Here is a 27795-nt window from a genome sequence, read left to right on the forward strand (position 1 = left end):
TAGAGGGATAGATAGCTGAATGGATGGATAGATGGATGGATGGATAGATAGATAGATAGATAGATAGAGGGATAGATAGAGGGATAGATAGATAGATGGATAGATACATAGATAGATAGATAGATAGATAGATAGAGGGATAGATAGATAGAGGGTTAGACGGATAGATGAGAGATGGATAGCTAGATAGATAGATTGATGTATGGAGAGATAGATAGATGGAAGATGGATGGATGAATAGAGGGATAGATAATAGATAGATAGATAGATAGATAGATAGATGGATAAAGGGACAGATAGATGGATAGGTAGATAGATGGATAGATAGAGGGACAGATAGATAGATAGATAGATAGATAGAGGGATAGATAGATAGAGGGATAGATGGATAGATAGATAGAGGGATAGATGGATAGATGGATGGATAGATAGATGGATGTATGGATAGAGGGATAGAAAGATGGATGGAAAGACCATCAGATTGTAATACACAGTACATATCTGAGAAGTAAGCATTATTGTAGACAGGGACCGTCGTGAGTAAAATACAAAGAATAAGATGTTGTATACAGGACACTGACTCTAGAGTGGGGTCTGCGCGCCGTCATTGACAACATGGCGCTCCCCCCGTGCACAGACGTCCTGTTAATTTTATTAATGAGCGCAGCCCGGATCCCCAGCCCTCCGCATTGTCCCTAAATGATCTAGAGGTAGAGACATCGCCTTGTGCTGGAACTTTAAATCCCCTCATCTGCTCGGTTGCTTAGAAACAGGATCATTTGTCATGTATTTTATATAAAAAAAAGGGGGGGGAATTGCATGTTCTGTGGAGAATTACGCCGAGCACATTCGATCATATCTAATTCCCATTTCTTTTGCTGTGGACATCCTCACTGCCCAGCTGCCCTCTAAAAGACTCCGAGCTGTGGGGATTTTGTCACAGATGAATGAATACTGGGACGTGGGCCAGGCCTCTGCTTATAAGCCTCTTCATCATTTATTACCTTCCAGTTTTAATTGTTTTCCTAGGGTTTTTTTTTTCCCTTCGATATTTATCTAGCAGAAATAGGCCTTGCTGGCGGTGCCCACACACTTTCTACAGCTAAAGATGAAACGTGAGGATTACGTCGAGAAACGAAAGAAAAGAAGGGAAAAAAACCCTTATCAAGTCATTAAATAAACATAAAACGGGGATATTTACCATTTCATCTGCATTGTCGAGCAACCCTGCTCACGAGCCCGCGTCTGAGGTTGGCATGTCGACATGAAAAGGACGATAAATGACGGATTTATTTCTTCTGTCATCTCGTTCATTTGTATATAAAAATAAAAAAACAGCCATAACCCAGGTGAACCGCGCTGGAAGACTTACAGTAAATAGCGGCTTTATGGCTCTGACCTTCCCTGCTCGACACATAAAACTCAAACGGCTTTCGTAAAAGACGTCCTGCGATCAATGCGATGCTAGGAAGTACATCAAGGCCCATCATAGGTGTAAGCTACAAGAAGAAATCTAACGGCTTTTTATTTTTTACGTATTTTCAGTAGTGGAGCCATGTTAATGGTGATCTTTCTATATTTGAGGTTTCGTATAATTTTTATTTTTATGGGGCTTGAAATCTAAATCCTGAATCATAAATGCTCCATGGTATGAGAAGTTAACAAAGACTAAAAGCAGAGTACCTAAAATGGCCAAAATGACCCATGTACAGAACATACAGATAGGTGTTAAAATAGTTGGTCTTGATCCTTAGACCACACATTTTCGAGGTCGTGGCCTCACCATAAGTTTATATTTATACTACCATCATAGCTCTGATAACTCTGTCACCCAACAGATTGAAATGATCACAAGGCTGTGACAACTCAGTTCTTGAAATAATCGCATTGATCACCAAGCTGAAGCAACACTCTGGTCCATTGGACCAAAATGATGACCAAGCTGTAACAACTCTGTTGCCCTCTGTTGGATGAAAATAATCACGAATTGTGGCAGCTGTCTCCTTTGAGATCAAAGTGATCACCGAACTGAGACAACGCTATCACCCAGTGGATCAAAATGATTGCCAAATAGACAACTCTTCCATGCATTAGATCCAAGTGGTCACCGCACTGTTAGCTCTGTTACCTGATGTATCAGAATGATTACCAATCTTTGACAACTCTGTCACCCAATGGATCAAAATGATCACCAAACTGAGACAACTCTTCTACACATTAGATCCAACTGATCACCGTGTCAGCTCTGTTACCTGATGGATCAGAATGATCAAAGAACTGTGACATTTGTCACCCTATGGATCAGAATGATCACCAAACTTTGACATCTGTCACTCTGGATCAGAATAATCACCGAACTGTTACATCTATGACCCTATGAATCAAAATGATCACCAAACTGTAACGTCTATTACCTTCTGGATCAGAATGATCACCAAACTGTGATGTCTATCACCCTATGGATCAGATTGATCATCAAACTTTGACATCTGTCACCCTATGGATCAGAATGATCACCAAACTGTGAATCTGTCACCCTATGGATTGCTATTATCACCGAACTGTGACATCTGTCACCCTGTGGATCGGATAATCACCGAAGTGTGAAATCGGGCATCCAATGGATCAAAATGATCACAGAACTGTGACGATTGTCACTCTATGGATCAGAATGACCACTGAGCTCTCAAAACTCTGTTGCCTGCCCAATCAAAATGATGACTAAACTGTGACAACTCAAACCCAATAGATACAAATGCCAATCTGTGACAACTCTGTCTCCCAATGGATTGAAATGATGACTGAGCTGTGACAGATCTATCGCCCAATCGAATGAAATGAAACAGCTCTGTCACCCAAAGTATCAAAATAATCATCGACCTGTCTCAACTCTGTTGTCTAGCCTATCAAAATAATGACCAAACTATAACAACTCTGTCACCTATCAAATCAAAATGATCACCCAGCTGTTACAACTGTTGATCAACAGATCAAAGTATTCACCAAGTTTTGAAAACTCTTAACCCCATTAATGATGACTGAGCCATGAGAAGCCTTTCTCCAGACTGATCAGAATGGTTGTCAAGAAGTGTCATCTCTGTCCCCCTGTCAGTCAAAATGATCACCAATTGACTCTACAAAAGAAACCAAACTGAAGACCTTGTAGACCTAATCTCCACCCCAGATAAGTTGTGTTAAGGCCTCGGAGACCAAATTAGGATACAAATTTAACACAAATCTGAAAACTTCATACAAAATGAAAACTCATTGGGTATGAACACCAACTTTAAGGTCTTTATGCATGAGGTGCTCCTTTAGGTACCATCATAGACATCTCAATGATGGTCAATGAGACCTTTGTCTTCCTTGAGCTTACATGATGGTCAGTAATGGCCACATTGGGTTTACAATGGACCCACATCTGGCAACAAAGAGATATAATCTCTATTGCTAGTGGATTCGTAGTGATGGTACCTGCCACACACACACACGTATAAATATATTGATGGCTTATGCATGGTTGAACCTCTTTAGGCTTGAAGAAGAACAAAAGGGTAACACCAAAAACAAAAGTAGATGAGGATGAACTAAATAATCTCCGGTAACAAAAGAACCAGAGAAAAAAATGTTTACGGTGGCAAATTGAAAAACTCTCTGCAACCGTTTATCTTTAATGATGGAATTTAGGACTGACAATGAATCCCGACAAATTTCTGTGTCTTCGCTTCTTGCATTTTGGTGTCACCATTTGTTTATCCCGTTTTTTTAATAGTAAAGTTTTCGAGGGCATTGTCTATCTCGAAGATAAATCCGTATAAATATTGCATGGCGCAGATTGTACAAACCACCAGCTGTGATCCTCTATGAACCGCAGAAATCCAGAGATTCACAGGATTGTCAGAATATTTTATGTTTTGGCCAGAAGGCACACGATTCGCTTCATAACTGTGGCGGAAAACCCCCAGCAAATAGAAAAAATGAAATAAAAAAATGGAGACGGGAACATTTGCCAAGAATGGCGTTGTTACGTTATCAGATAAGGGTTCTAGATTCTGCCGCTTCCTCGTCGCTCTGCAGCCGTTGACTTTCCATAGGATTCTGTGCTTTTTTCCTCTCCGGCGAGCTGCAGTCAGGAGGATTTCGCCGCTCTAGCTGTGTTATTAGAGAACGCGTGGCTGGGACGGTTGAAATGAGAGTGCTACTGTATTGCAAGAGAGATATTCACCGTGTGTTATCCAAGGAAAGCCTGCCAAGGCAGTGTATGAACGAGAGCCAAACAAAACACAGGCGGCTTTCCAGTGAAAACCGGCGCACTTCTGCAAATAGAGGAAAAATTGACTCTCATTCCAGTGTTTCTATTGCAGCACTGATTGTTTTAAAAATAGCTTTTAGGCAACGCGCTCTCCTAGGACTTCAGATTCTTTGCATTCCTTTATTCTCTCTCTTATGTAATGAATTTGGATCCAAGGAAGGAAAGCATTCTGTTTTTTTCTTTCTTTTTTTTTGCTTGGATGCTTTTTCCCAATATGTTTCACAATCTAGAAAGTAGAGAGAACTTTTTACTATGAGCATTATGCTGCTATATGACATCCATGAAGGTGAATGTTGTGCTGCCAAACACCGAAATAGTGTACATAAGTGCTGTACATAAAGACTATCCATTTATATATATAAAAGATATCACACACATCTAACTATCTATTATCTATTTATCTATCCATCTATTATCTATCTATTTATCTATCTATCCATCTCGTATTTATCTAGCAATCCATCTATCCATCCATCCACCTATTATTTTTCATTTCTTTCTTTCTATTTATCTTTCTCTCTATGTTGTAAATATTTTTCTTTCTCTTTTACAGTATATGTATCTTTAATTATTTTATATCTAACTTTCTATTGTTCCTTTCTTTTTTTTTACATATTTGTTGTATACATATTTTGTTCTAACTTTCTATGATTTATCTATCTATCATGTATCTATCTATCTATACCTCTATATATCTATCTCTCTATCTATCTATACCTCTATCTATCTATTTATCCATCTCTATCCATCTATCTATCCCTCTATCTTCTATCTATCTATCCATCTCTCTATCTATCCATCCAACCTTCCATCCATCCATTATCTATCTATCCATCTATCTAGCTAGCTGTCTGTGATCTTTCTTTTTTACTATTATTTTTTTAACTATCACAAATCTATCTCACTTATGTATGTATGTATATATACAAACACAACCTGTATATGCATATGTGCATAACACGCACACGCACACACACACACACACACACACACACTTATACACCTACCTATATACATATACATGCATATTTGCACATCATTTACATAGATATATTTTGCACGCTCATACATACATACATACATTTCTTTGTTACACATTGATTATTCCTCCTGTCCCATTTAACTTCTCACTTATTGATGAGAGATTAGAAGAACATTAAAAAAACTTTCAAAAATGTTCTCAAGTCCTGCCCTAATGCGTCTTCGATTGTCCAGCAGAAATGATCTGAAAGTTGTTTTGTGGATGTCAATCAGGAGACGTCTACAGAACATTCCTGGATAGCGCAGACTTGTGCCATAGAAAACCATTAATGAAAAAAGATCGTCAATGTAGTGGTGATTCACTTACTTTCTTAGCTTCTTTTATACAACTATCTCAATGCAAAACAATACAGCCTCGCAGACCTGAGTGACACATTCAGCTCTGCACCCTGTGTATTACATGTGTTACATCACTATTATATGGGTACTTAGCGCTAATTCATTTGGAAATTCTTTGGCAAATTATTGGCCACCATTGATAGACGTTCTGCAGTTCAATGATCCCAGGTTTTCCAAGTCACCCCAGTGGTGTCATCAGTCCCTGCAGGATCCGCCTTGCACGCAGGGACTTGTAGAAGAGAAGAACGCATGCCGGCATTCCTGTAGGATCTTTATTCATTCCATCAGCCGGCAAAGCTTTAAATTCAGGCAAGGGTGAAAACGGCAATAACATTCAGCCTGGCGAGATTGACCAGCGCGCCTTTCTATTCCTCAGTCAGTCAGATGAGGGAAGTTGGCATTGTCAGCGACTGAAAGCTCTGCAGAAGTGCCGCAGGTTTTTCATATGGAAATGTGAAATAATGGGGTGATTAAATAGAGCTGTATATTAAAGTACATCTGACATTAGAATTAGCATAATGTGCTCTAGCCTTAGGCAGAGTACTTTATTTGCCATCTGCGTTGGACCAAAATCCCCCAGGGAAGCTCTAAAATATTCTGAATAAACTCAGCCCGAGTTCTTATTGAGAATAAAATACCATTTGTGGCACGTCGTATTGATTCGTCTTAATTGCGGTGCAGGAAAGAACATTCAGTCGCTGATGACTTTTGTGCTCGGTGACAAGTCTACAGGAGTTATGCTTATGCTGTGGTTGGTTAACCTCAACAGACTGTCGTAATTCAGACAAGGTGAAAACCTTACCTCCACCGACCCGCTCTCACGAGATTACCTTGCCATCGTCACGTTTTATTTTATTTTTTTTCATTTATATATTTTTATTAAATTAGTAGAATATTTTTATTTTTAGTTATTGGTTCATAGTTATTACTGCTTTTTAGCTATGGATGATTCCAACAGTCCCAGTCCCATCTTGACAGCTGTGGTACCCTATGTGTTGGAGATTAGGGATTACCCTAGCTGCTTTTTGTTATTATGGAATAGATGTTTTTTTTTATTTCTTTTTTTTTTTTTTTTAACTTTTTGGTGCGTAGACGTGACCCTTTTTTTGTTACGAATGATCCCAATCGTTCCAGTTCCATTTTGATAGATGTGGTACCCAATCTGTTGGAAACGAGGGATTAGCCTCTTTTTTTTAGTATGGAATAGATTTTTTTTTTGTAATTTTTTGTTACTTTTTGGTCTGCAGATTTGACCCTTTTTCTGTTATTGATGGTTCCAAAAGTCTTGGTCCTATCATGAGAGTTTTAGTACCATATCTGTCAGCGATGAGGGATTTGCTGCTTTTTGTTATTATGAACTAGATGTGGTTTTTGTTTTTTTTTTTTTTTGTTTTTTTTTTAATTTTTGGTCCGTAGACATGGCCCTTTCTTTGTTACAGAGGGTTCCAAAACTCCCAGTCCCATTTTGAGAGTTTTAGTACCATATCTGTCGGAGATTAAGGATTTACTGTATTTAGGTATTATTGAATAGATGTGTTTTGTTTTTTTAACTTTTTGGTCCGTAGATGTGACCCTTTCTTTATTACTAATGATCCCAATAGTCCCATTTTCAGAGCTGTGGTACCCTATCTGTCAGAGATGAGGGATTAGCTGTTCTTTGTTATAATGGAATAGATGTTTTTATTTTTTTATTTTATCTTCTTTCATTTTTTTTTTTTACTTTTCTTTACCTTAATTTTACCTTTCTTTGTTACTGATGGTTTCCAAAAGTCCCAGTCCAACTTTGAGAGTTGTAGTATCCTATTGGTTGGAGATGAGGGATTAACTGTTTTTTGCTACCATGGAATAGATGTTTTCTTTTCTTTTTTTTCTTTTCCTTTTTTTTTTTTTTTTAATGTTTTGATCTGTAGACATGACCCTTTCTTTGTTACTCATGATCCCAATAGTCCCCGTCCCATTTTGAGAGCTCTAGTACCTTATCTGTCAGAGATGAGGGATTAGCTGCTTTTTGTTATTATGGAATAGATATTTTTATTTTTTATTTTCTTTCTTTTTTTTTTTTTTTACTTTTTGGTCCATAGACATGACCATTCTTTGTTACTGATGGTTCCAAAAGGCCCAGTCGCACTTTGAGACATGTGGTACCATATCTGTCAGAGATAAGGGATTAGCTGCTTTTTGTTATTATAGAATAGTTGTTTTTCTTTAGTTATTTTTATTTTTTTACTTTTTGATCCTTAGTCATGAGACCCTTTCTTTGTTACATATAATCCCAATAGTCCTGGTCCCATTTTAAGAGCTGTGGTGCCATATCTGTTGGAGATGAGGGATTAGATGCTTTTTCTTATTATGGAATAGATGTTTTCTTCTACTTTTTACATTTTTTAACTTTTTGGTCCGTAGACATGACCTTTTCATTGTTACTGATGGCTCCAAAAGTCTCATTCCCATTTTGAGAGCTTTAGTAACCTATCTGTCGGAGATGAGTGATTAGTTGCTTTTTGTTATTATAGAATAGATGGGGTTCTTTTTTGTCTTTTATGTTTTAGTTTTTAACTTTTTGGTCTGTAGACTTGACCCTTTCTTTGTTAGAGATGGTTCCAATAGTCACAGTCCCATTTTGAGAGCTGTGATACCCTACTTGTCGGAGATGAAGGATTAGTTGCTTTTTATTATTATGGAATAGATTTTTTTTATTTTCTTTTTTATTTTCTTTTGTATTTTTTAACTCTTTTGGTCTGTAGACTTGACCCTTTCTTTGTTACTGATGGCCCCAAAAGTCTCATTCTCATTTTAATATTTATAGTATCCTATCTGTCAGAGATGAGTGATTAGCTGCTTTTTGTTATTATAGAATAGATGTTTATTTTCTTTTATTTGTTTTAACTTTTTTGTTTGTAGACTTGACCTTTTCTTTGTTAGAGATGGTTCCAGTAGCCCCGGTCCCATTTTGAGAGCTTTGCTACCCTAACTGCCAAAGATGAGGGATTATTAGCTGCTTTTTGTAATTATGGAATAGATGTGTTTTTTTTACATTTGATATATTTTAACTTTTTGGGCCGTAGATAGACCCTTTCTTTGTTACTGATGGTTCCAATAGTCCCGGTCCCACTTTGAGAGATGTAGTACCCTAACTGTCGGAGATGAGGGATTAGCTGCTTTTTTTTTTATAATGAATAGATGTTTTTTTTATTTTATTTTTTTAACATTTTGGTCCGTAGATATGACCTTTTCATTGTTACTGAGGGAAACCAAAAGTCCCAGTCCCACTTTGAGAGATGTAGTACCCTATCTGTTGGAGATGAGGGATTAGCTGCTTTTTTATTATGAAATAGATGGGTTTTTTTATTTCATTTATATATATATATATATTTATTTTTTTTTAACATTTTGGTCCGTAGAGATGACCTTTTTATTGTTACTGAGGGCAACCAAAAGGCCTAGTCCCACTTTGAGAGATGTAGCACCCTATCTGTCGGAGACGAGGGATTAGCTGCTTTTTGTTATTATGGAATAGTTTTATTTTATTTTTTTACTTTTTGGTCCAAAGACCCTTTTTTATTACAGATGGTTTCAAAACTCCCAGTCCCATTCCCAGAGTTATCATTCCACATCTATCCGAGAGGAGGGATCACTTAATATTGTATGATTCTTTTGAAATAAAATTGTTGTTTTTAGTTTCTTTTAACTGTTTTTATAACTCCTTTTTTCATTGCACATCGATCCAGCATGGATAAGTCTACAAGTTCATGTCAAGAGCTGCAGTAGCACATCCGCCTGACGGACGATATCAGCTAATTATGTATATATATCTATATTTTTAAATTGGTCATTGCAATTTTTTTTTACTATTTCGTCTACGGATTTGACTCGTCGTTAATCATAATTGTTACAATATGTGACCATCCATAACCGCTGGGAGCAGTAGCTTCAAATTCTAAGACCTTTTTAAGCCGGAATTTTTTTTTTTTTACTTTTTTTATGTTGGGAATTGTATATCTGTTAACGAAAAAGGGATGGAAGAGATTCATTTTTAAAACTTTTTTGTACTTTTTTATGTTCTGAACTGCAGTTTTATATCTGTTGTCGAAAAAGGAATGGAAAAGATTAATATTTTAAACTTTTTTTATACTATTAGATTTATTCATGATGCGACTATTCCTGGATAATTAGAAAGAAAGATTATCCTTAAGGATTGTCGTGAGTTTTTCTATTAATTATAAATCCGTCTAATCTGGATTATACTTTTTTATTTTCAGGAACTTGCAACCAAAAAATATAAATGATGGGTCTGCCGACAACTTTTTTCGACCGCCGAGGCCTGATCGGAACTTCGGTTCAGTATCCTGATTGGAGACCTTGGGAAAGACATGATGATATGTCTTGAATAGGTTTATCCATAGGGTGTGCTGAGACTTGTAGTACCTGGATGACAAGTATCCTCTTCAGCACATGGCTAATTTGCATATGATGCCCTTCGCATGCAAATTAGCCATGTGTAGTGGCCAAAGCTACATGATTGGGCTCCACTGTTGCGGCTGTGACTGGGGCCCAGTGAAAAGGGGGGCCCGGCGCAGGTCCGTGGCTTAATAAAGCTAAGTAGTTACTCCGGGCCCGGCTGGGCCCCCCTCATTACTGGGCCCCATACACCAGTCATGGTTGTCATGCCCTGATGATGGCCCTGTTCTTAGGTATAATAAGAGCAGGTGGGCTGAGAAGAAAAGCTACAGCCGCGCGACATAGAGCTCCGCTGCGGAATGACGGGGACATGTCTGCGTTGTCACCAGCAATTAGCGGGTCCAGTTTTTACCCTGCAATTTTCTGTTATTATACGCAATTTAAATATTCAAACTTTCTCCGACGACCTCGGCCTATTATGTTTTATTATAGATTCAGATCAAGGGAATAACCTTTAACTTCAGAGACAAGTGATGCAAATTTACAAGTACATGTCTGCTGTATCCCGGTGTTATATAAATCCCCGCGGAGCCGATCACTTTTCTATAATGCCACTCGGAAACAATATATGTATATTACTTCGTGTTTGTACTGCGCTGCTAATGAGTCCCCTTTGTATTAGATAACCTATATAATACAGCCTCGTGTCAATTATCTCCACACAGCTAATGTACATTGCATTTAAAGAAGATTTACAGCGTTTGGTAGCATGTTTCTGGGTTTAAGGAGCTCAGAATGTCCATGGAGGAGATATTTATTACACATTGTATCAGGTCCGAAGGGTTACAATGCGATTCACTTATAGGTGTGTCATTTTATAGCATACTGCTTAATTTCTTGCCCATTGATTAAAGAAAGGTGTGTATTATTCCGAGCTGTGATGTCATAGCTGAGGTGTGATGTCACTGGGTTAGAATATATCAACTTCATTGATTGACTGAGTAATATTGATAAAGAGTTTCTGCAGAAGTTTGAGTTCTAATAAGATAGACCTTCTATTTTCTCGTGTGGTAATAATGATACTATTATAACAGCATAGTAAATCCATTAATTTCTCAAAAAACTGACATGTACCCTATCTATTGTAAAACCTCATAATATATGTCCTGGTAAAAGTAAAAACTCATAATATATGTCCCGCCTAGTAGAGAACCCTATAATATACATCCTGCCTAGTGGAGAACCCTATATTGTACATCCTGCCTAGTGGATAACCCTATAATATACATCCTGCCTAGTGGTGAACCCTATAATATATATCTTACCTATTTTAGAACCTCATAATATACATCCTGCCTACTTTAGGACCTTATAATATGCATCCTACCTACTCTAAAACCTCATAATATCCATCCTTCCTACTGTAGAACCTCATAATATACATCCTGCCTACTATAGGTCCTTATATTATACATCCTTCCTACTATAGCGCCTTATAATATACATCTTGTCTACTCTAGATCCTGATAATATACATCTTACCTACTGTAGAACTTCATAATATACATCATGCTTACTCTAGAACCTTATAATACACATCCTTCTTACTCATAATATCCATCCTTCCTACTGTAGAACGTCAGAATATACATACTGTCTACTCTAAAACCTCATAATATCCATCCTTCCTACTGTAGAACGTCAGAATATACATACTGTCTACTCTAAAACCTCATAATATCCATCCTTCCTACTGTAGAACGTCATAATATCCATCCTTCCTAATGTAGAACCTCATAATATTCATCCTTCCTACTCTAAAACCTCATGTTATCCATCCTTCCTACTCTAGAACCTCATAATATCCATACTTCCTACTGTAGAACCTCATAATATTCATCCTTTCTACTTTAGAAACTCAAAATATATATACTTCCTACTGTAGAACTTCATAATATGCATCCTTCCTACTATAAAACCTCATAATATCTATCTTTCCTACTATAGACTCTCATAATATCCATCATTGCTATTATAAAATGTCATTATATACACCCTGCCTACTCTAAAACCTAAAACTCTAAAATATACATCTTGCCTGGTGGAGAACCCTATAATATACATCCTTCATACTATAGAACCTCATAATACACATCCTGCCTTGTGGAAAAACTCATAATATACATCTTATCTACTATAGAACCCCATAAGCCACATCCTATCTACTGTAGAACCTCATAGTATACACCCTGGTCAAGGTAGACCCTCATATTTTACATCTTACCTATTACAATACCTCATAATGAATACCAGTGTCAGACTTCTCTACTAAGGACCCACCAGTAATATTGATTTTGGGGGCCCATTGTTTGGCTACACGCAAACATTACATTACACTGTGTCGCTAATTTACCTATGCCTCTATATAGTAACCTTGGTAGATTATTACAGTAAAATAAGGATGAGATGCTGCATCTATCTGTGCATAGTGAATCAACAGTATTGTGCCAACTAATGCTCTTGTAGAGGCATGGATGCCCACCACTCTACAGGGGCCAACCGGGGGATTCATCTGTTCCCCCTGTGGGCTAGTCTGAGCCTGATACATGCCCATCCTGAAAGAAGGACCCCATAATACACATTTTGTCTCCTGAAGACCCACAAGATATACATCCTTCAGGTACTGTCATCAAGGTTTTTTTCGTGATGTGTTTCTACAGAGGATGGGAGTGCACTGTGAAGTGATGTAGTATTGGATGTGTATTTTGAAGTTCTGCAGCAGCGGGGTTATGTATTTTGAGACATGAGAATTCCATGAAAATCCACTTTTAATTTAGGAGATTACAGAATAGGCGCTTTGGTCATTTACAGCAATGGTCCTTCTTGCATAGAAAATAGGATTTGTCTTTGCTCCATGTATCCTGCCAAGGTCCTATTCACTTATTATATGAGAAAGACGTTACATATCTTCCGCAAACACTACCCCTGTTATTAGCCTTGAAATTGCTTCTATTGAACCTATGGCATCTTACGCCGTTGTACCTGATGTCCTTTCATGACATGAACCGTACAAATCAAGGCTGTAGACCTGTTCTGCATGTTTTTTAGAGAAAAGAGACAAAAGATCCGTGCATAGATACATCCATTCGGGAGGGTGACAGGGCTCAGGCATTGAAAGGATGAAGACATGCTCTCGCACAGTCATTGTTTTAGAGACATTGCAACCTCTCCGCAGCTGTCATTCTCCCTCCCCCACATCTTTTTTTTTATATAATTATTCAAACCAGATTTGTTCTCCTCTCCAAGCCTCTATCAGGAGAACCACAAACCATAATGGACTTGGGATGCTGCAGTATTTTCCTTCTCATCTTGAGATTCAATGTTCCTACCATCCTTCTCCAAACCTGAAGTGTATTTCAATGTCCTACTGATCACTTCTCGTCTTCGTAGGTCTATCCTCATCTTAACTTTCGAATCATTAGAGATCGTGAAAAGCGGGATCATATCAGATCCCTAAAAAATGCACTTGCTTTGTCTTGGTGCTCTAGTCATGAGCTGTCATACATCCAGATGATCCAACTTGATTTCAGAAACGCATTGGTGGTGTTTGTGCTCCAAGTTTTGATTGGTTTTATGACTGATTGAATAAGGAAGATTTTAATTTGAGTGCTGGAAAACTCTCCCTACAGATCACTCCCAGTCTATATAGGTGCATCCTCATCATAAGTTTAGATACCCCACAGATCACTCCTAGTCTTTGTGGGTCCATCCTCATCCAAATTTTTTGATACGCCACAGATCACTCCTAGACCTTGTAGGTCCATTCTCATAGAATCTATCAATACCCTACACATGATTCAGTGTTTCTAGGTCCATGCTTATCTTTAGTTTCAATACCATACAGATCGTTCCTCAACTTTGTAGGAGCATCCTCATCAAAACTTTCAATACCCTTTGGATAACTCTTAGTCTTTGTAGGTCCATCCTCATACCCTATAGATCACTCCCAGTCTTTGTCTATCTTCATCCAATCTTTCGATACCCTGCAAATCACTCTCAGACTTTGTAGAGCCATTCTCATCCAATCTTTCAATAACCTACAGATCATTCACAGTCTTTGAAGGTCCATCTTCATCATTACTATCCACATAATATAGATCACTTCTCATCTTTGTACGTCGATCCTCATCCAAATGTTCAACTCCCTTTGTAAAACTCTTAGGGGTACTTTGCACACTACGACATCGCAGGTGCGATGTCGGTGGGGTCATGTCGAAAGTGACGCACTTCCTGCGTCGCTCTCGACATCGTAGTGTGTAAATCCTAGATGATACGATTAACGAGCGCAAAAGCGTCGTAATCGTATCATCGGTGTAGCGTCGGCGAATTCCATAATTACGCTGACGCGACGGTCTGATGTTGTTCCTCGCTCCTGCGGCAGCACACATCGCAGTGTGTGAAGTCGCAGGAGCGAGGAACATCTCCTACCTGCGTCCCGGCTGCAACGCGGAAGGAAGTAGGTGGGCGGGATGTTTACATCCCGCTCATCTCCGCCCCTCCGCTCCTATTGGCCGCCTGCCGTGTGATGTCGCAGTGACGCCGCACAAACTACCCCCTTAATAAGGAGGCGGTTCGCCGGCCAGAGCGACGTCGCACGGCAGGTGAGTGTATGTGAAGCAGCCGTAGCAATAATGTTCGCTACGGCAGCTATCACAATGATATCGCAGCTGCGACGGGGGCGGGGACTATCGCGCTCGGCATCGCAGCATCGGCTTGCGATGTCGTAGTGTGCAAAGTGCCCCTTAGTCTTTGTAGGTCCATCCTCATCCAATCTTTCAATACACTACAGATCACTCCCAGTGTTTGAATGTCCATCCTCATCCAATCTTTTGATACCCTACTGATTATTCCTTGCCATTATAGGTCCATCCTCATCCACTGTTTTGATGCTCCACAGATTACTCCCAGCTTTTGAAGAGAAGACCATGAAAGACTTATCATCATAGAAGTTCTTCATAAACTTCAGAAACATGCAGTGACAACCAAACCAGTGGTGGCTAAACCACAGGCTCGTCAAAAATAGCTTCAAAATAGGTTACACTCTATAATTTACAATTGCATAGAAATTCAGTCACAATTTCTCATAGATGTTATTCTTAAGGGTGAGAAACCAACATGTCCTGAATACATCCTATGGTTAATTGATTCCACCAGTGCTGCAGGGCTCTAACAAGGGACGTTTTCACTGGTGTGCATGTTTTCCTACAGAGAGCAACGTACAAACTGTTTTGTATATTCTCATAACCTATAATTCTAACCAAGTCATGTGATTTGCTGTATTTGATAAATCAGAGAAACAAAAATGGGCAGGCCATTAATATTCCTCCCATCTTACTGAACCCTCCACTAGTTATATCTAGTCTGCTGCATCATGGTGACCTTTGATTCTGCCCTGTCATTCAGATCTCACATCGAAGACCTTACCACCACTCACCACCTTCAGTTAATATCATTTTTTGTACCTGTGCTTTCCCGAACTTTAAGTCAACAAAAATGGTAGCACACACCTTTGTCATTTTCTTCCTAAACTTAACTCTGATTTCTGGTTATCTACCGTACCTTTCCCATCATTACTATTCTTCCTTAAGGCTGACCTAGTCTGTAATCTCTGATTTAAACTTCCGCTGCCTTCCCACAAGGAAACTCCAGTCCACAACCTGTATCCTACATGTATTTCTGCACTAATATTTTGCTACTTTGGCAAACATAATTTCCTACCCCCAACCTGTCCTCTCCATACATATGTGACCTAATCTTCAGCTACCTCCCCAAACATAGTCTTCTGTCCACAACTTATCCTCTCCATACATATGTCCCAATCTTCTACAACCTCCACACATGGAATCTGCAGTCTACAACCTGTTCCCTATATGTATCTCTGACCTAATCTTTTGCTACCTGCTCAAACAATCTCCTGTCCACAACCTGTCCTCTCCATACATGTCTGACTTATTTTTCATCTTCTTTGTCCAAACATAATCTCCTGTCCACAACCCGACCCGACATACATCTCTGACCTAATCTTCTGCTACTTCCCTAAATATCTCCTATCCACAGACTGTACTCTGAATACATCTTTGACTTAATCTTCTATCTCCCCAAACATAATCTGCTGTACAAAAACTGTCCTCTCGATATATCTGATCTACTCTTCTGCTACTTTCCCAAACTTAATCTTCTGCCCACAACTTGTCCTCTCCATACAGCTGACCTAATCTTCTGCTACTTCCCCAAACATAATCTTCTGTCCACAACCTGGCTTCTCCATGCATCTATGACCTAATCTGCTACCTCTCCAAACATAATCTTCTGTCCACAACTTGTCCTCACGATATTTCTACCTTAATCTTCTGCTGCTTCCCCAAACATAATCTTCTGTCCACAACTTGTCCTCTCGGGATATCTGGCCTAATCTTCTGCTACCTCCCCAAATATAATCTTCTGTCCACAACTTGTCCTCTAGATATATACCTGACCTAATCTTTTGCTGCTTCCCCAAACTTAATCTTCTGTCCACAACTTAGCCTATCGATATTTCTGGCCTAATCTTCTGCTACCTCCCCAAATATAATCTTCTGTCCACAACTTGTCCTCTCGGGATATCTGGCCTAATCTTCTGCTACCTCCCCAAATATAATCTTCTGTATACAACTTGTCCTCTCAATACATTTGGCCTAATCTTCTACTACATCCCCAAACATACTCTTATGTCCACAACTTGTCCTCTCCATATATCTGATCTAATCTTCTGCTCCCTCCCCAAACATATTTTTCTCTCCACAACTTGTCCTCTCCATACATCTGACTTAATCTTCTGCTACCTCCCCAAGTATAATCTTCTAGTCACAATCTGTCTTCTCCATACAGCTCTGCTACTTTCCCATTATGATAATTAATATCTTACAGTAGTTGGAGGATGACCTCAGTTGCACCTCATGGGGATAAGTAGATCCATTAGCTTGAGTTTATTTGGTGTTTCAGAGTAATATCTACTGTCATATAACATTTCTTTACATTTTATCTGTACTGTCCTGCAATTATTTAGAGCGAGGCCAAATCTGGATCTGAATTTTTCTCCTTGTCCTAATTCCATCCCCTTTTGATTGTTGTATATGACCTTCTTAACTATAGCTTGTAAATGGCTGTCTGCCCGTCTTGGCCTTCGGCTGTGTTGTGTTTTTTGCCGCAACATTTTTGCAGCGATTTTGTAAGATTGCAGGAGAACTATATATTGTTGCTGACGTTGCGGAAAAAAAAAAATACATTGTGGTCGCAACATTTGAACACAGCCTAACACTTGGTTATTGCTAGTGGCAGTTTGCACACAATAAGACTTAGTTAAATGGGTTTTCAGATTTTGGAAACCCCTCTTCCCTGGCTGAAGTTTGTTTAAAAAACAAGCAAACTGAGCCTTAAAGGTGGCTTTACACACTACGAGATCGCTAAAGTGATCTCGTTGGGGTCACAGAATTTGTGACGCACATCCGGCCGCTTTAGCGATGTCATTGTGTGTAACACCTATGAGCGTTTTTGAATCGTCGCAAAAACGTTCAAAATCGCTCATCGGTGACATGCCCCCCTCTTCCCAATTATTGTTGCTACTGCAGTAACGATGTTGCTTGTCGTTCCTGCGGCAGCACACATTGCTGTGTGTGACGCCGCTGGAACAACAAACATCTCCTTACCTGCGTCCACCGGAAAAGGAGGAAGGAAAGAGGTGGACGGCATGTTCCGGCCGCACATCTCCGCCCCTTCTTTTCTATTGGGCGGCGGTTCAGTGACGCTGCTGTGATGTCACTGTGACGCTGAACGTCACAGTGACATTCGCCAGTCACAGCGACGTCGCAGAGCAGGTATGTGCGTGTGACGCTGCCGTAGCGATAATGTTCGCTACGGCAGCTATCACCACATATCGTGCCACCGACGGGGGTGGGTGCTACCGCACGCGGCATCGCTAGCCGATGCTAGCGATGTTGCAGCGTGTAAAGCGGCCTTTACTCACCCTCCTTCGGTTCCGGGGATGCTGCAAGAAAGATGTAAAAAAATGTACCTAGTTTTTTATTTTTTATTTATATATACTGAGAAAATAGATTATACTTTTTTAAAGTTCTTTTTGCCTTTTTGTACTTGCAGGGCTTATGAGTTATATGATCAGAATACATCAGGTAAAAGAGGTCAAATTCTTGTTAGCAAGTCCCAGCAAGTGATTGTGTGCAAGCCTGCCATTTAAAACGACCAGTTCACTTGAATTAAATAGCCTCAGTAATCCAGGTTTACCTGAATAGAACTTGTCAAGTAGACACAAGTTCTCTGTCTACTAAATGTTCACTTTGCTATAAAAAATGCAGACTCTCTGAGCGATGACCTCACCATAAAGCCTAATAAAACTCTAGAGGCACAAAATCACAGAAGATATAACTGGGGGTTCAAAAAATCCAGCTTCTCCCGTCTCCATTTACCTAAAAGGTATTTGACAGTGTTCTTACAAGTCCTTGGGCGTCCAACAAGATCATGCAGGATGAGAACATAAGAGTGACCTATCACTTCTACATGTGGAGAGCTGCATGTTTTGTGGCAGGTCGAATTGAAATTTTACCTCTTAGATTTCTTTAAATGTGTTACATAATGGATGGGATATAGATTTTTTGTTTGTTTGTTCTTTGATAGACTATCAAAACCTTTCCTACATTGGTTGGTCATCACCCTGTGAATAGATTCAGATTTGATGATGGGCAAGCAGTGTAGACTTTAGAAGTCAAAGACCTCTCCAAAAAACAATTGAACTAGTTGACTTGACCAAAAATAAGAACTTTTGTAGCCATAAGTAAAAATATATCCAACAAACTTAGGTTGTCGTTGATGGTGTCCAGAGCCATTGTGTCACAGTTGTGTCACGCTTGACAGACCATCCTGTAGAAGGTCACGGCATTTGGCTACACAAGGTGTTCTCTGACTTTTCCTTTTTTCTTATTTGGGGTTTATCCCTTTCTCTTTAGAACTTGGCAGATTTCTTCACCTTTTAAGTTGTTAATCTTCAGCACTTCCCTTTGTGTCTTTAAATAACCTCATTCCCTGTTACTCTGTGCAGGCGATAGGTCTAATACCCTTAAGGCTATGTGCCCACGCTGCGGATTTACCGCGGATTTTGCCGCGGATTTGCCGCGGATTTGCCGCGGATTTCCCGAAAATCTGCAGCAGCGGCACTTCCAAGCCATTTCAATGGCATTTTGGAAATGCTGTGTCCATGCTGCGGATTTTTCCGCTGCGGATTTGCCGCGGATTTTGATCCGGAAAAATCTGCAGCATGTCAATTGTTTGGTGCAGATTTGGTGCGGATTTTTGGTTTTGAATGGGGGAAAAAAAAAAATCCGCATCAAAATCCGCGGTAAATCCACGGCAAATCCGCGGCAAATCCGCGGGTGCGGATTTGCCGCGAAAGTCGCGGATTTTCAGGCAGAAAAATCCGCAGGTACATTCTACCGTGGACACATAGCCTAACAAGTCTTCAGTGCAAGTAGTCGGCTTGTATTTATCTATAGAAACTTTGATATTGTTGCAGTTCCTCTCCCTGAGTCATCTGGAGATAAGTTATTTATTTACTTTCCCCTGTGTGTTATTCCTGTGGGGTTGACTAAGCGCTCATCCCAATCCGTTCCCTACCTACGGCCTATTTTAGGGTCAGCCAGGGTCAGGTATCTGGCTTGGTGCATAGGTGCGGAACCTTTCTAAGGTGGTGAGGGAAGCCAGGGCCTAGCAGTAGGTTTGGGCAGTGGTCACCATCTCCCCCTTCCTTAGACACAGGCTTTCTTTTCTCTTCCCTTTGATTGGTACTTCTCCGTACCTAGCATGACACATTGACCATAGAACTAGCCATTAAGTTGGCCATACACAAGTGAGCCAATCCTCCTTTATTGAAACATTAGCCATCATGGATGAGTGAGGAGACCTGTCTTACACAACAGCAGTCAACTGGTCACTCCATATTCTATGGATTTTGCAAAACAGAAATTACTTTTACAAGCACCATGTCCTTTTTGCACAACATCTCTCCATTGAGGATGGCCCCATCATTTCTTATCTTCTAAATTAATAGACATATTTTAGTTATCACATGTTTAGATCGCCATAGATATAAGATAGATGGCAAAAAAATGTTTATCTCACAGCTTTCTCTCCTGACTCCGCCATACATATGAATATTTGGTTCAACCGAGTGATTTTGTGTCTTCTATGAGAGACTCCTCTGGGGGCAGTTTATCTTCAGGGACATAAAAAAAGATCACTTGCCTAAATTCATCCATCATACATTAGGAAAGAGTCGAAAAGGTCCACACAAATAGTAGATGATTGGCCATCCAGCCAATATCGTAGGGTCTAATGAATATGGAGACCTTTAGACCTTTATATCAGGGTTATTTGGGAAGAGCTTTCATAACTCGTAAGGCATTCCGAATTCAAAATCATTGTACTCATGAGCGATCTCATCCAAATCAAGCGATATGTGTAGACATTTAGTAATAGATAAGCCTTAATGTCATACTCAACACAACTACACTGTTATAGCCGCCCATTTGCAGTGTATTACAAAATCAATACCAACGCGTTTCGGTGAAGTATTTTTTGAAGAACTTATTGATTAGGTATTGTTTTTCTATGCACTTATTCATTAGCCTGCCATGCTGATAAGAGTGTAATACAAGTATATTAGCAAATATTCATTACTGTGTTGTATATTGAACTGCAGTCTGTAAATTTGCACAGAAGCGATAATGAGCCGAGTGTTCCAGGACATTCATTAGATGTCATGATCGAGAAATGGCTTAGGAGTTGGTATGAAAAGGTAGAGAATGTAAGAAAAAGATTGCAACTTTTATTTAAAAATGTAATTTTTAATAAAAAAAAAATAGAGTCCATCATTTGAATGTTTTTTTTTCTCTTTCCATTTTAGGTAAAGATGAGCCTTCAAGCTATATTTGCACAACATGTAAGCAGCCTTTCAACAGCGCCTGGTTTCTGCTTCAACATGCTCAAAACACACATGGATTTCGCATCTACCTGGAGACCAGTCCAACTAGCAGTTCCCTTACTCCCCGAATCACTATCCCTCCTCCTCTGGGACCGGAGACTGTTGCACCATCGCCCCTGATGAACTTTCTTGGAGACAGTAATCCCTTTAATCTTTTGCGAATGACTGGACCCATCCTACGTGATCATCCAGGCTTTGCTGAGGCTCGGCTCCCAAACACGCCACCACTCTTCAGCCCACCCCCTCGCCATCATCTGGACCCTCACCGCCTTAGTGCCGAAGAAATGGGGTTAGTTGCCCAGCATCCCAGTGCCTTTGACAGAGTAATGCGTTTAAATCCAATGGCAATTGAATCTCCAGCAATGGATTTTTCTCGAAGGCTACGAGAACTGGCAGGAAATAACTCCACTCCTCCTCCAGTATCTCCGAACCGTGGCAATCCTATGCATCGCCTGCTAAATCCCTTCCAGCCAAGTCCTAAATCCCCTTTTATGAGTACACCACCATTGCCACCGATGCCCCCAAGCAGTACGACACCACCACAAACCCAGGCCAAGAGTAAATCCTGCGAGTTCTGTGGGAAGACTTTTAAGTTCCAGAGCAATCTTATAGTTCACCGACGTAGTCACACGGGGGAAAAACCTTACAAGTGTCAATTGTGCGATCACGCTTGCTCGCAGGCAAGCAAATTAAAACGCCACATGAAAACGCATATGCACAAAGCTGGTTCAATGACTGGCAGGTCAGATGATGGACTATCGAATACAAGTTCACCAGAGCCAGGCACTAGCGAATTAACGGGAGAAGGTGGGAAATCCAACGAGACAGATTTTAGAAATGAAAGTGATCGTTCATTAGGCCATGACAATGAAGAAGAAGAAGAAGAGGAAGAAGAAGAGGAGGAGGAACTGGAAAATGAGAGCAGACCAGAATCAAGTTTTAGCATGGACTCAGAAATGAGTCGTAATCGTGAAAACGGTGGAAAGCCAATGCACGACGAGAAGTCCCTCGTCTTAGGTAAAGTGATGGAAAACGTAAACTTGGCAAGCATGCAGCAATATAGTGACATGCTCAATGACAAGCAAAAGAGAAGTCACTTCATGAAACGCTCTGATCCACGAGACCTTTGTCGGCGAATTCCAGGTGATGAAGATATAGTAGAGAGAGAAATCATTCGAAACGAAGAAGGGACGATCAATGGTAGAAATTTTGGCTCAGGTGAACCCTTTCCAGGCTTGCTCCCTCGAAAACCAATGCCCATCTCTGGCAGTGGTCTCAATAACTCATCGAAAAGGATAAAAATTGAGAAAGACTTGGACTTACCACCAGCAACGATAATCCCTTCAGAAAACGTTTACTCACAGTGGCTGGTTGGATATGCAGCATCACGGCACTTCATGAAGGATCCATTTCTTGGATTCACAGACTCTCGACAATCCCCTTTTGCAACGTCTTCTGAACACTCTTCAGAAAACGGAAGCCTGCGGTTCTCCACTCCACCAGGTGATATGCTGGACGGGGGTCTCTCAGGGCGGAGTGGAACAGCGAGCGGGGGCAGCACCCCTCACATAGGTGGACCAGGCCCTGGCCGACCCAGCTCGAAAGAAGGGAGAAGGAGCGATACGTGCGAGTTCTGTGGCAAAGTATTTAAGAACTGCAGCAACCTCACAGTCCACCGTCGGAGCCACACTGGGGAACGGCCTTACAAATGTGAGCTCTGCAACTATGCATGTGCACAGAGCAGCAAGCTGACGCGCCACATGAAAACACATGGCCAGATAGGTAAGGAGGTGTACCGCTGTGACATTTGCCAGATGCCCTTCAGCGTTTACAGCACCCTGGAAAAACATATGAAAAAGTGGCACGGAGAACACTTGCTGACAAATGACGTGAAAATTGAGCAGGCAGAAAGAAGCTAAGGCCCCTATATGGGTTAATTCATTTAATTTGTACAGATTTAACTATTGCCAACTGAGAAAGCCGACCTTACTTGCCTCCTTAAACATAACTTAGCGTAAACATGTTAGGTGTCGCAAAGTGGCACTTAAAATATATCCTGTGTCTGCAGTTCTTTTAAACCTGAGGGTTGAATAAGGCAGTAACAATTGTGGAGCCTTTTAACTGTGCAATAATTTCTGTATTTATTTGGGTTTAATTTGTCATTTTTTGGCATGTGCAGGTATTTTTTTTTGCTGTTTTTTTTTAAAGTTTCTTTCTATATTTTTTATATATTTTTTTGCTATTGCGCATCCTTGTTTTCAAAAAACAAACAAAACAACAAAATGAAAAACCCTCTTGTCCTGCGGGGACTGATAACTTAAAGGAAACAATGATTTTTCAGCCCCCTTCAGGACAAATAAATAAAAAAAAGGGTTATTCCCACCTTTCCCGGTAGTAGGCCCTTTTCCCTAACCCTTTCCCACCCCCTCCAACCTCCCTCGTTGTCTTAGTAGTGGAGAATTGTATTTTAAATTATCATTTTTTTTTTGGGCTGCTACATTTCTGGAATTTTAAGCTAAAACTTTTTGTAATTTCTTGCAAAGAAGCCATCAGCTATTTGATTTCATTTGTTACCGATTTTTTATGTTGTATGGCCAATTCCTAGAAGACGGGGGTCAGGACGAGATTTACGCAGCGGATTACAATCTTGAAAATATGTTTAAGCACTTAATTTTTTATTTTTTTTTAATTGCATGGTAGGATCTCATACGCAACAGTTAAAATGCAACCTAAACTTTAGGAGTCTTGGGGGCACACCTCAAAAATTTTTCAAAAAAAAAAAAATAGTCCCAACTTTTAACATAAGTGGGAAAATTTTGTCAGAGGCAAAGTGTCCCATATGGAAATCTGAGCAAATCTGCTTCACATCCAAATTTATTTTTTGCTGCTTTTAAGTGGTTCGCAACCTCCCGACTCCATGGGCTTCGCATTTTGCAACACCATGGGCTTCGCGTTGCGAGTCAATTTTAGCCAGCAAATGTCAGAGAGATGCACGGTTATTCTTAAAAACTCTGAACCCACCTGCCGTGTTTTGCAGGTCTACCCAGTGCTGAAAGGCTGAAGGGTCATCGTTGCAGTTCATTACCGTTATGTTATTTGTAATATTGTGGAATTTGAATTTTGAATTTGAATTTGTTTATTTATTCTAAATATTTGCTAAAAAAATTCCGATAATGACACCTGCCTTTAAGATCCTTTTTCCATTTTTGTTTTCTTTTTTTTCTTTTACGTGCATCAGGAGGACAGCAGAGATCAAAAGGTTACCCATTTTAATTTTGTTGACCGCACTTTAAAATAAAAAAAAAAACAAAAACAAAAAAAAAGCAAAAACTTGAGTTTTCCATGGCTTCTGAACAAGAAATTACAGCCTATTTCTCCTACGCAACCCGATGGCGGGTTGAACTCTATAAGGGAACACACCTGAGATTAAGTGCCAGCGTTGCTAAGCATGGCATTCACAATGCTGGCACTATAAAAAAAAAAAAGAATATATATATAATTTATTTGGACGGTTTGTCTACTGCCATTCGAATTTTTTGTGAGTGCCTTGAAAACTGATCTTCCTATGTGAGTCTCTTGAGACAAAATGCAAATTTTTTTTTGTGAAACAAAAAAAAGGACACTTTTATCATAGTAATACAAGAAAAAAAAAGTACATTTCTTCTAAAAAAAAAAATGAAAAAAAATAAAAAAAAAAATTCAAAAGCCACATTTTACTTATTAAAAAAAAAAAATCTGGTTGACGATAGTGTGGACTCGATAAATGCCATAAGACCCCAATCTTAACGAAGATGTTTACTCAGCACAAGTTTGAACCTTTTCTTTTCAGGACGACGCTGCTTTGAACAAAAAAAAAAAAGGAAAATTATTTACTGCTGAAATGAAAACGAACATGACACAACTTACCGGTTTATCGTTGAATGGGAAAAAAACAAACAAAAAACAATTCAGGAACAACTGCTATTTTTTTTTTTTTTTTAAATGGTAAATTTAGTGCACTCTGTCTTAAAATACGTTTACAGTATTCAATACGTACAAGGGTAAAAGCTAAAAAAAAAAAATATTTGTGTGTATGTGTGTTTGGACGATCATTTCTTTTCAAGGTTTTGCTTAATAGGTTTTAAAAAGAAAAAAAAGAAAAAAATGCCATGTGTATATTGTTTATTTTTGAATTTTTTATTTTTTTTTGGTGACGGGGTTTTAGTATATATTATATATATTAAAATTTCTTGATTACTGTAAAAGTGGACCAGTATTTGTAATAATAATGGAGAATGCCTGGGCATTTTAAGAAAACCAGAAAAAAAATAATTTTTTTCCTTGAAAAAAAAAAAAAAAGTTGCAGTAAAAAAAAACTTAAATGGTGGGTCTATAACATTGTTCTTGTCACTGTATTGTAAAGTCTGAGTTTTAGTACTTTTTTTCCTGCCTTGGGTGTTTTTTTTATTTTTATTTTTTTTTTAATTATTATTATTATTATTGTTATTATTATTATTATTATTATTTCGAACTGTATAGAAACTTGTATTTGGGAATTAAAAAGGTGATTGCTACACCATGTAGAAAAAGTAAGTAGAAAAAAGTGCTTAATATTGTTATTGCTTTGCAGAAAAAAAAAATCACGTTTCTGAACTGTGCTTAATTTTATCCTCCTTTCCTCTTGCCCCTTCCCTTTCCCCTTTTCTCCCTTTTCTCCCTTTTCTCTTCTGGAATGGATATTGATATTGATTGGTTCAAAAATGATGTAGGCACTTGCTGTATTTTTACCGGAGCTTGTAATTTTTTAAACTCGTACGCTCGTCCTTTTAAAAGGATTAAAAAAAATGTACTTTTTTTTGTTAGTGAATTTGAAAGAAAAAAAAAAATAAAATAAAAAAAAGACAAAAAAGAAAACCAACGCTGCCATACTATATTTTTTTTTAATTTGGCAGGATAAAATAATGAAAAAAAACACAAACATTTTGTAATTGTACAGAAAATTAAAAAAAAAATTAGTGAGTTGTTTAACAACTTTCGTAATAAAAAAAAACAAAACAACTTAAATATTTTGTTCACCGGTAAATATGAGTTGTTCATTTTTTTTTTTTTTTCATTATTAGCCTACAAAAAGAAGTACTGTTCCTACAGGGATGTAACAATCTATAGGGTGCCTGGACCTTGTATCAAGGCCTTAGCAGGTATTGAATGATTGGTACGGATTTACCAGTGTAAAATAATAGTTTTTTTTTTTTATTAAAAAAAAAAATAAAAAAATAAAAAATTACAGGAACATTCCACAAACTGTTAACCTGTGACGTTTTCTGGAAAAAAAACCTCTTATAGAGATTTATGCTCCATCCTACATCCTATCCTTTTCTCCCTATATGTTGTACTTAAGGTAAAGGAGAACACAAAAAAACCTACTGTATTATTATGCTATATGGTCCAGGCACAACCACGCCATCCCCCTGTCAGAACAGGACGTAACATGAACCCAGGTCTTGCCAGTCCATTAGCATCTGCTTTGCTTTTTCAATCCTTTTTGTACATTCCATAAACAAACAAAAAAAATAAAATAAAATCCTGAATGTTTGATGGGCTGAGATGAAATTCTGATTATTCTTCCCCAATTTTGGGAACACTAAAATTGGCAATATATTTTGTAATCCAAAATCGATTTTGAATCACCAGCAAAATATGGCTACCCCTTTTAATTTTCCCGAAATGGTACGTTCCACACTTGAACTAAAGTCGAAATTAAAACCCAACAAGCACAAAAATCCAAATTTTTGGGATAATTTTACTATCTCCATTTTTTCAAGCACAATTTGCAAGCTCTTTCTTAGTTTTCTCTGGCATCCCTTTAAAAGCGGTCAATAGCATTTCATCACAGCCCATGGTAAAAAGACAAGTCCGCCAGTTTTGTGTATTGCCGGCAGCCTCATCATAATGGTGCTCTTTGTAATTTCAGAACTGCAAAGCAAAATTAAATGTTGGTTAAGTTGTTTGCATTTGTACGGCAAGGCGAAATATTTTTATTACCTTTTTCTATTATTGTATGAGCTTTTGTTGTTTTGGAGGTTTTTTGTCTTTTACTACAAGTTTGAAACTATTTATTATTGCTTGGTATTTGCGCTCTGTTTGAAAAACGAGCACTTTTTTTTTATTATGGATAAAATGTTGGGACGGCTAGAGGTCTTTCCAACATGGCTAGGTGAAATATTTATTGTTTCTTTATCTATCTGTACAAGAATATGGTCTTTCTTTAACCGTACTGTCTCATTGTTGAGTTCAGCATGTGTCAGCCATTTCATTTGTACGCTCGTTTGAAACAAAGCTTGTTCCAGTTTTCAAGTTATAAAAAAGAAAAATAAATTGGACATTAAACTTGACGAAATGATGCTTCTTCCTCTTCTCTTTTCTTCACCTGCGAATATTTATCATTGGTTCTTTGTCAACAAAATGTGTGATTAATTCCCCACAATTCAGTGAATTCTAGATATGAGCAGATCTATTCTTTGCAAATCGGATTTGTCACAAAATTTTAGGAATCTGCTGGACCCGGTGAATTCGAACAAATTGCAATTTGGCCATTTTACACATTGCAGAAGACTTCATCAACCAGAGAAGGCTGACATGA

General features: G+C 38.8%; 1 protein-coding gene across 4 annotated transcripts in view; it reads left to right on the top strand.

Moving 5' to 3' along the window:
- The window catches only part of BCL11B (BCL11 transcription factor B), a 139542-nt gene extending 111987 nt beyond the window's left edge, over positions 1-27555 (top strand). For 2 of the 4 annotated variants that reach the window (XM_075330484.1, XM_075330488.1), the window contains exon 3: positions 21099-27555. In XM_075330484.1, coding sequence (XP_075186599.1) covers positions 21099-23095 — 1997 coding nt within the window. In that variant the 3' untranslated portion in view covers positions 23096-27555. The remainder of the gene's footprint in view (positions 1-21098) is intronic. The other 2 variants (XM_075330487.1, XM_075330485.1) reach the window with 2 other exon arrangements.
- Positions 27556-27795: the final 240 nt, after the last annotated feature.

This window comes from Anomaloglossus baeobatrachus, chromosome 12, assembly GCF_048569485.1.
Source record: "Anomaloglossus baeobatrachus isolate aAnoBae1 chromosome 12, aAnoBae1.hap1, whole genome shotgun sequence".
NCBI classification, from domain to species: domain Eukaryota; kingdom Metazoa; phylum Chordata; class Amphibia; order Anura; family Aromobatidae; genus Anomaloglossus; species Anomaloglossus baeobatrachus.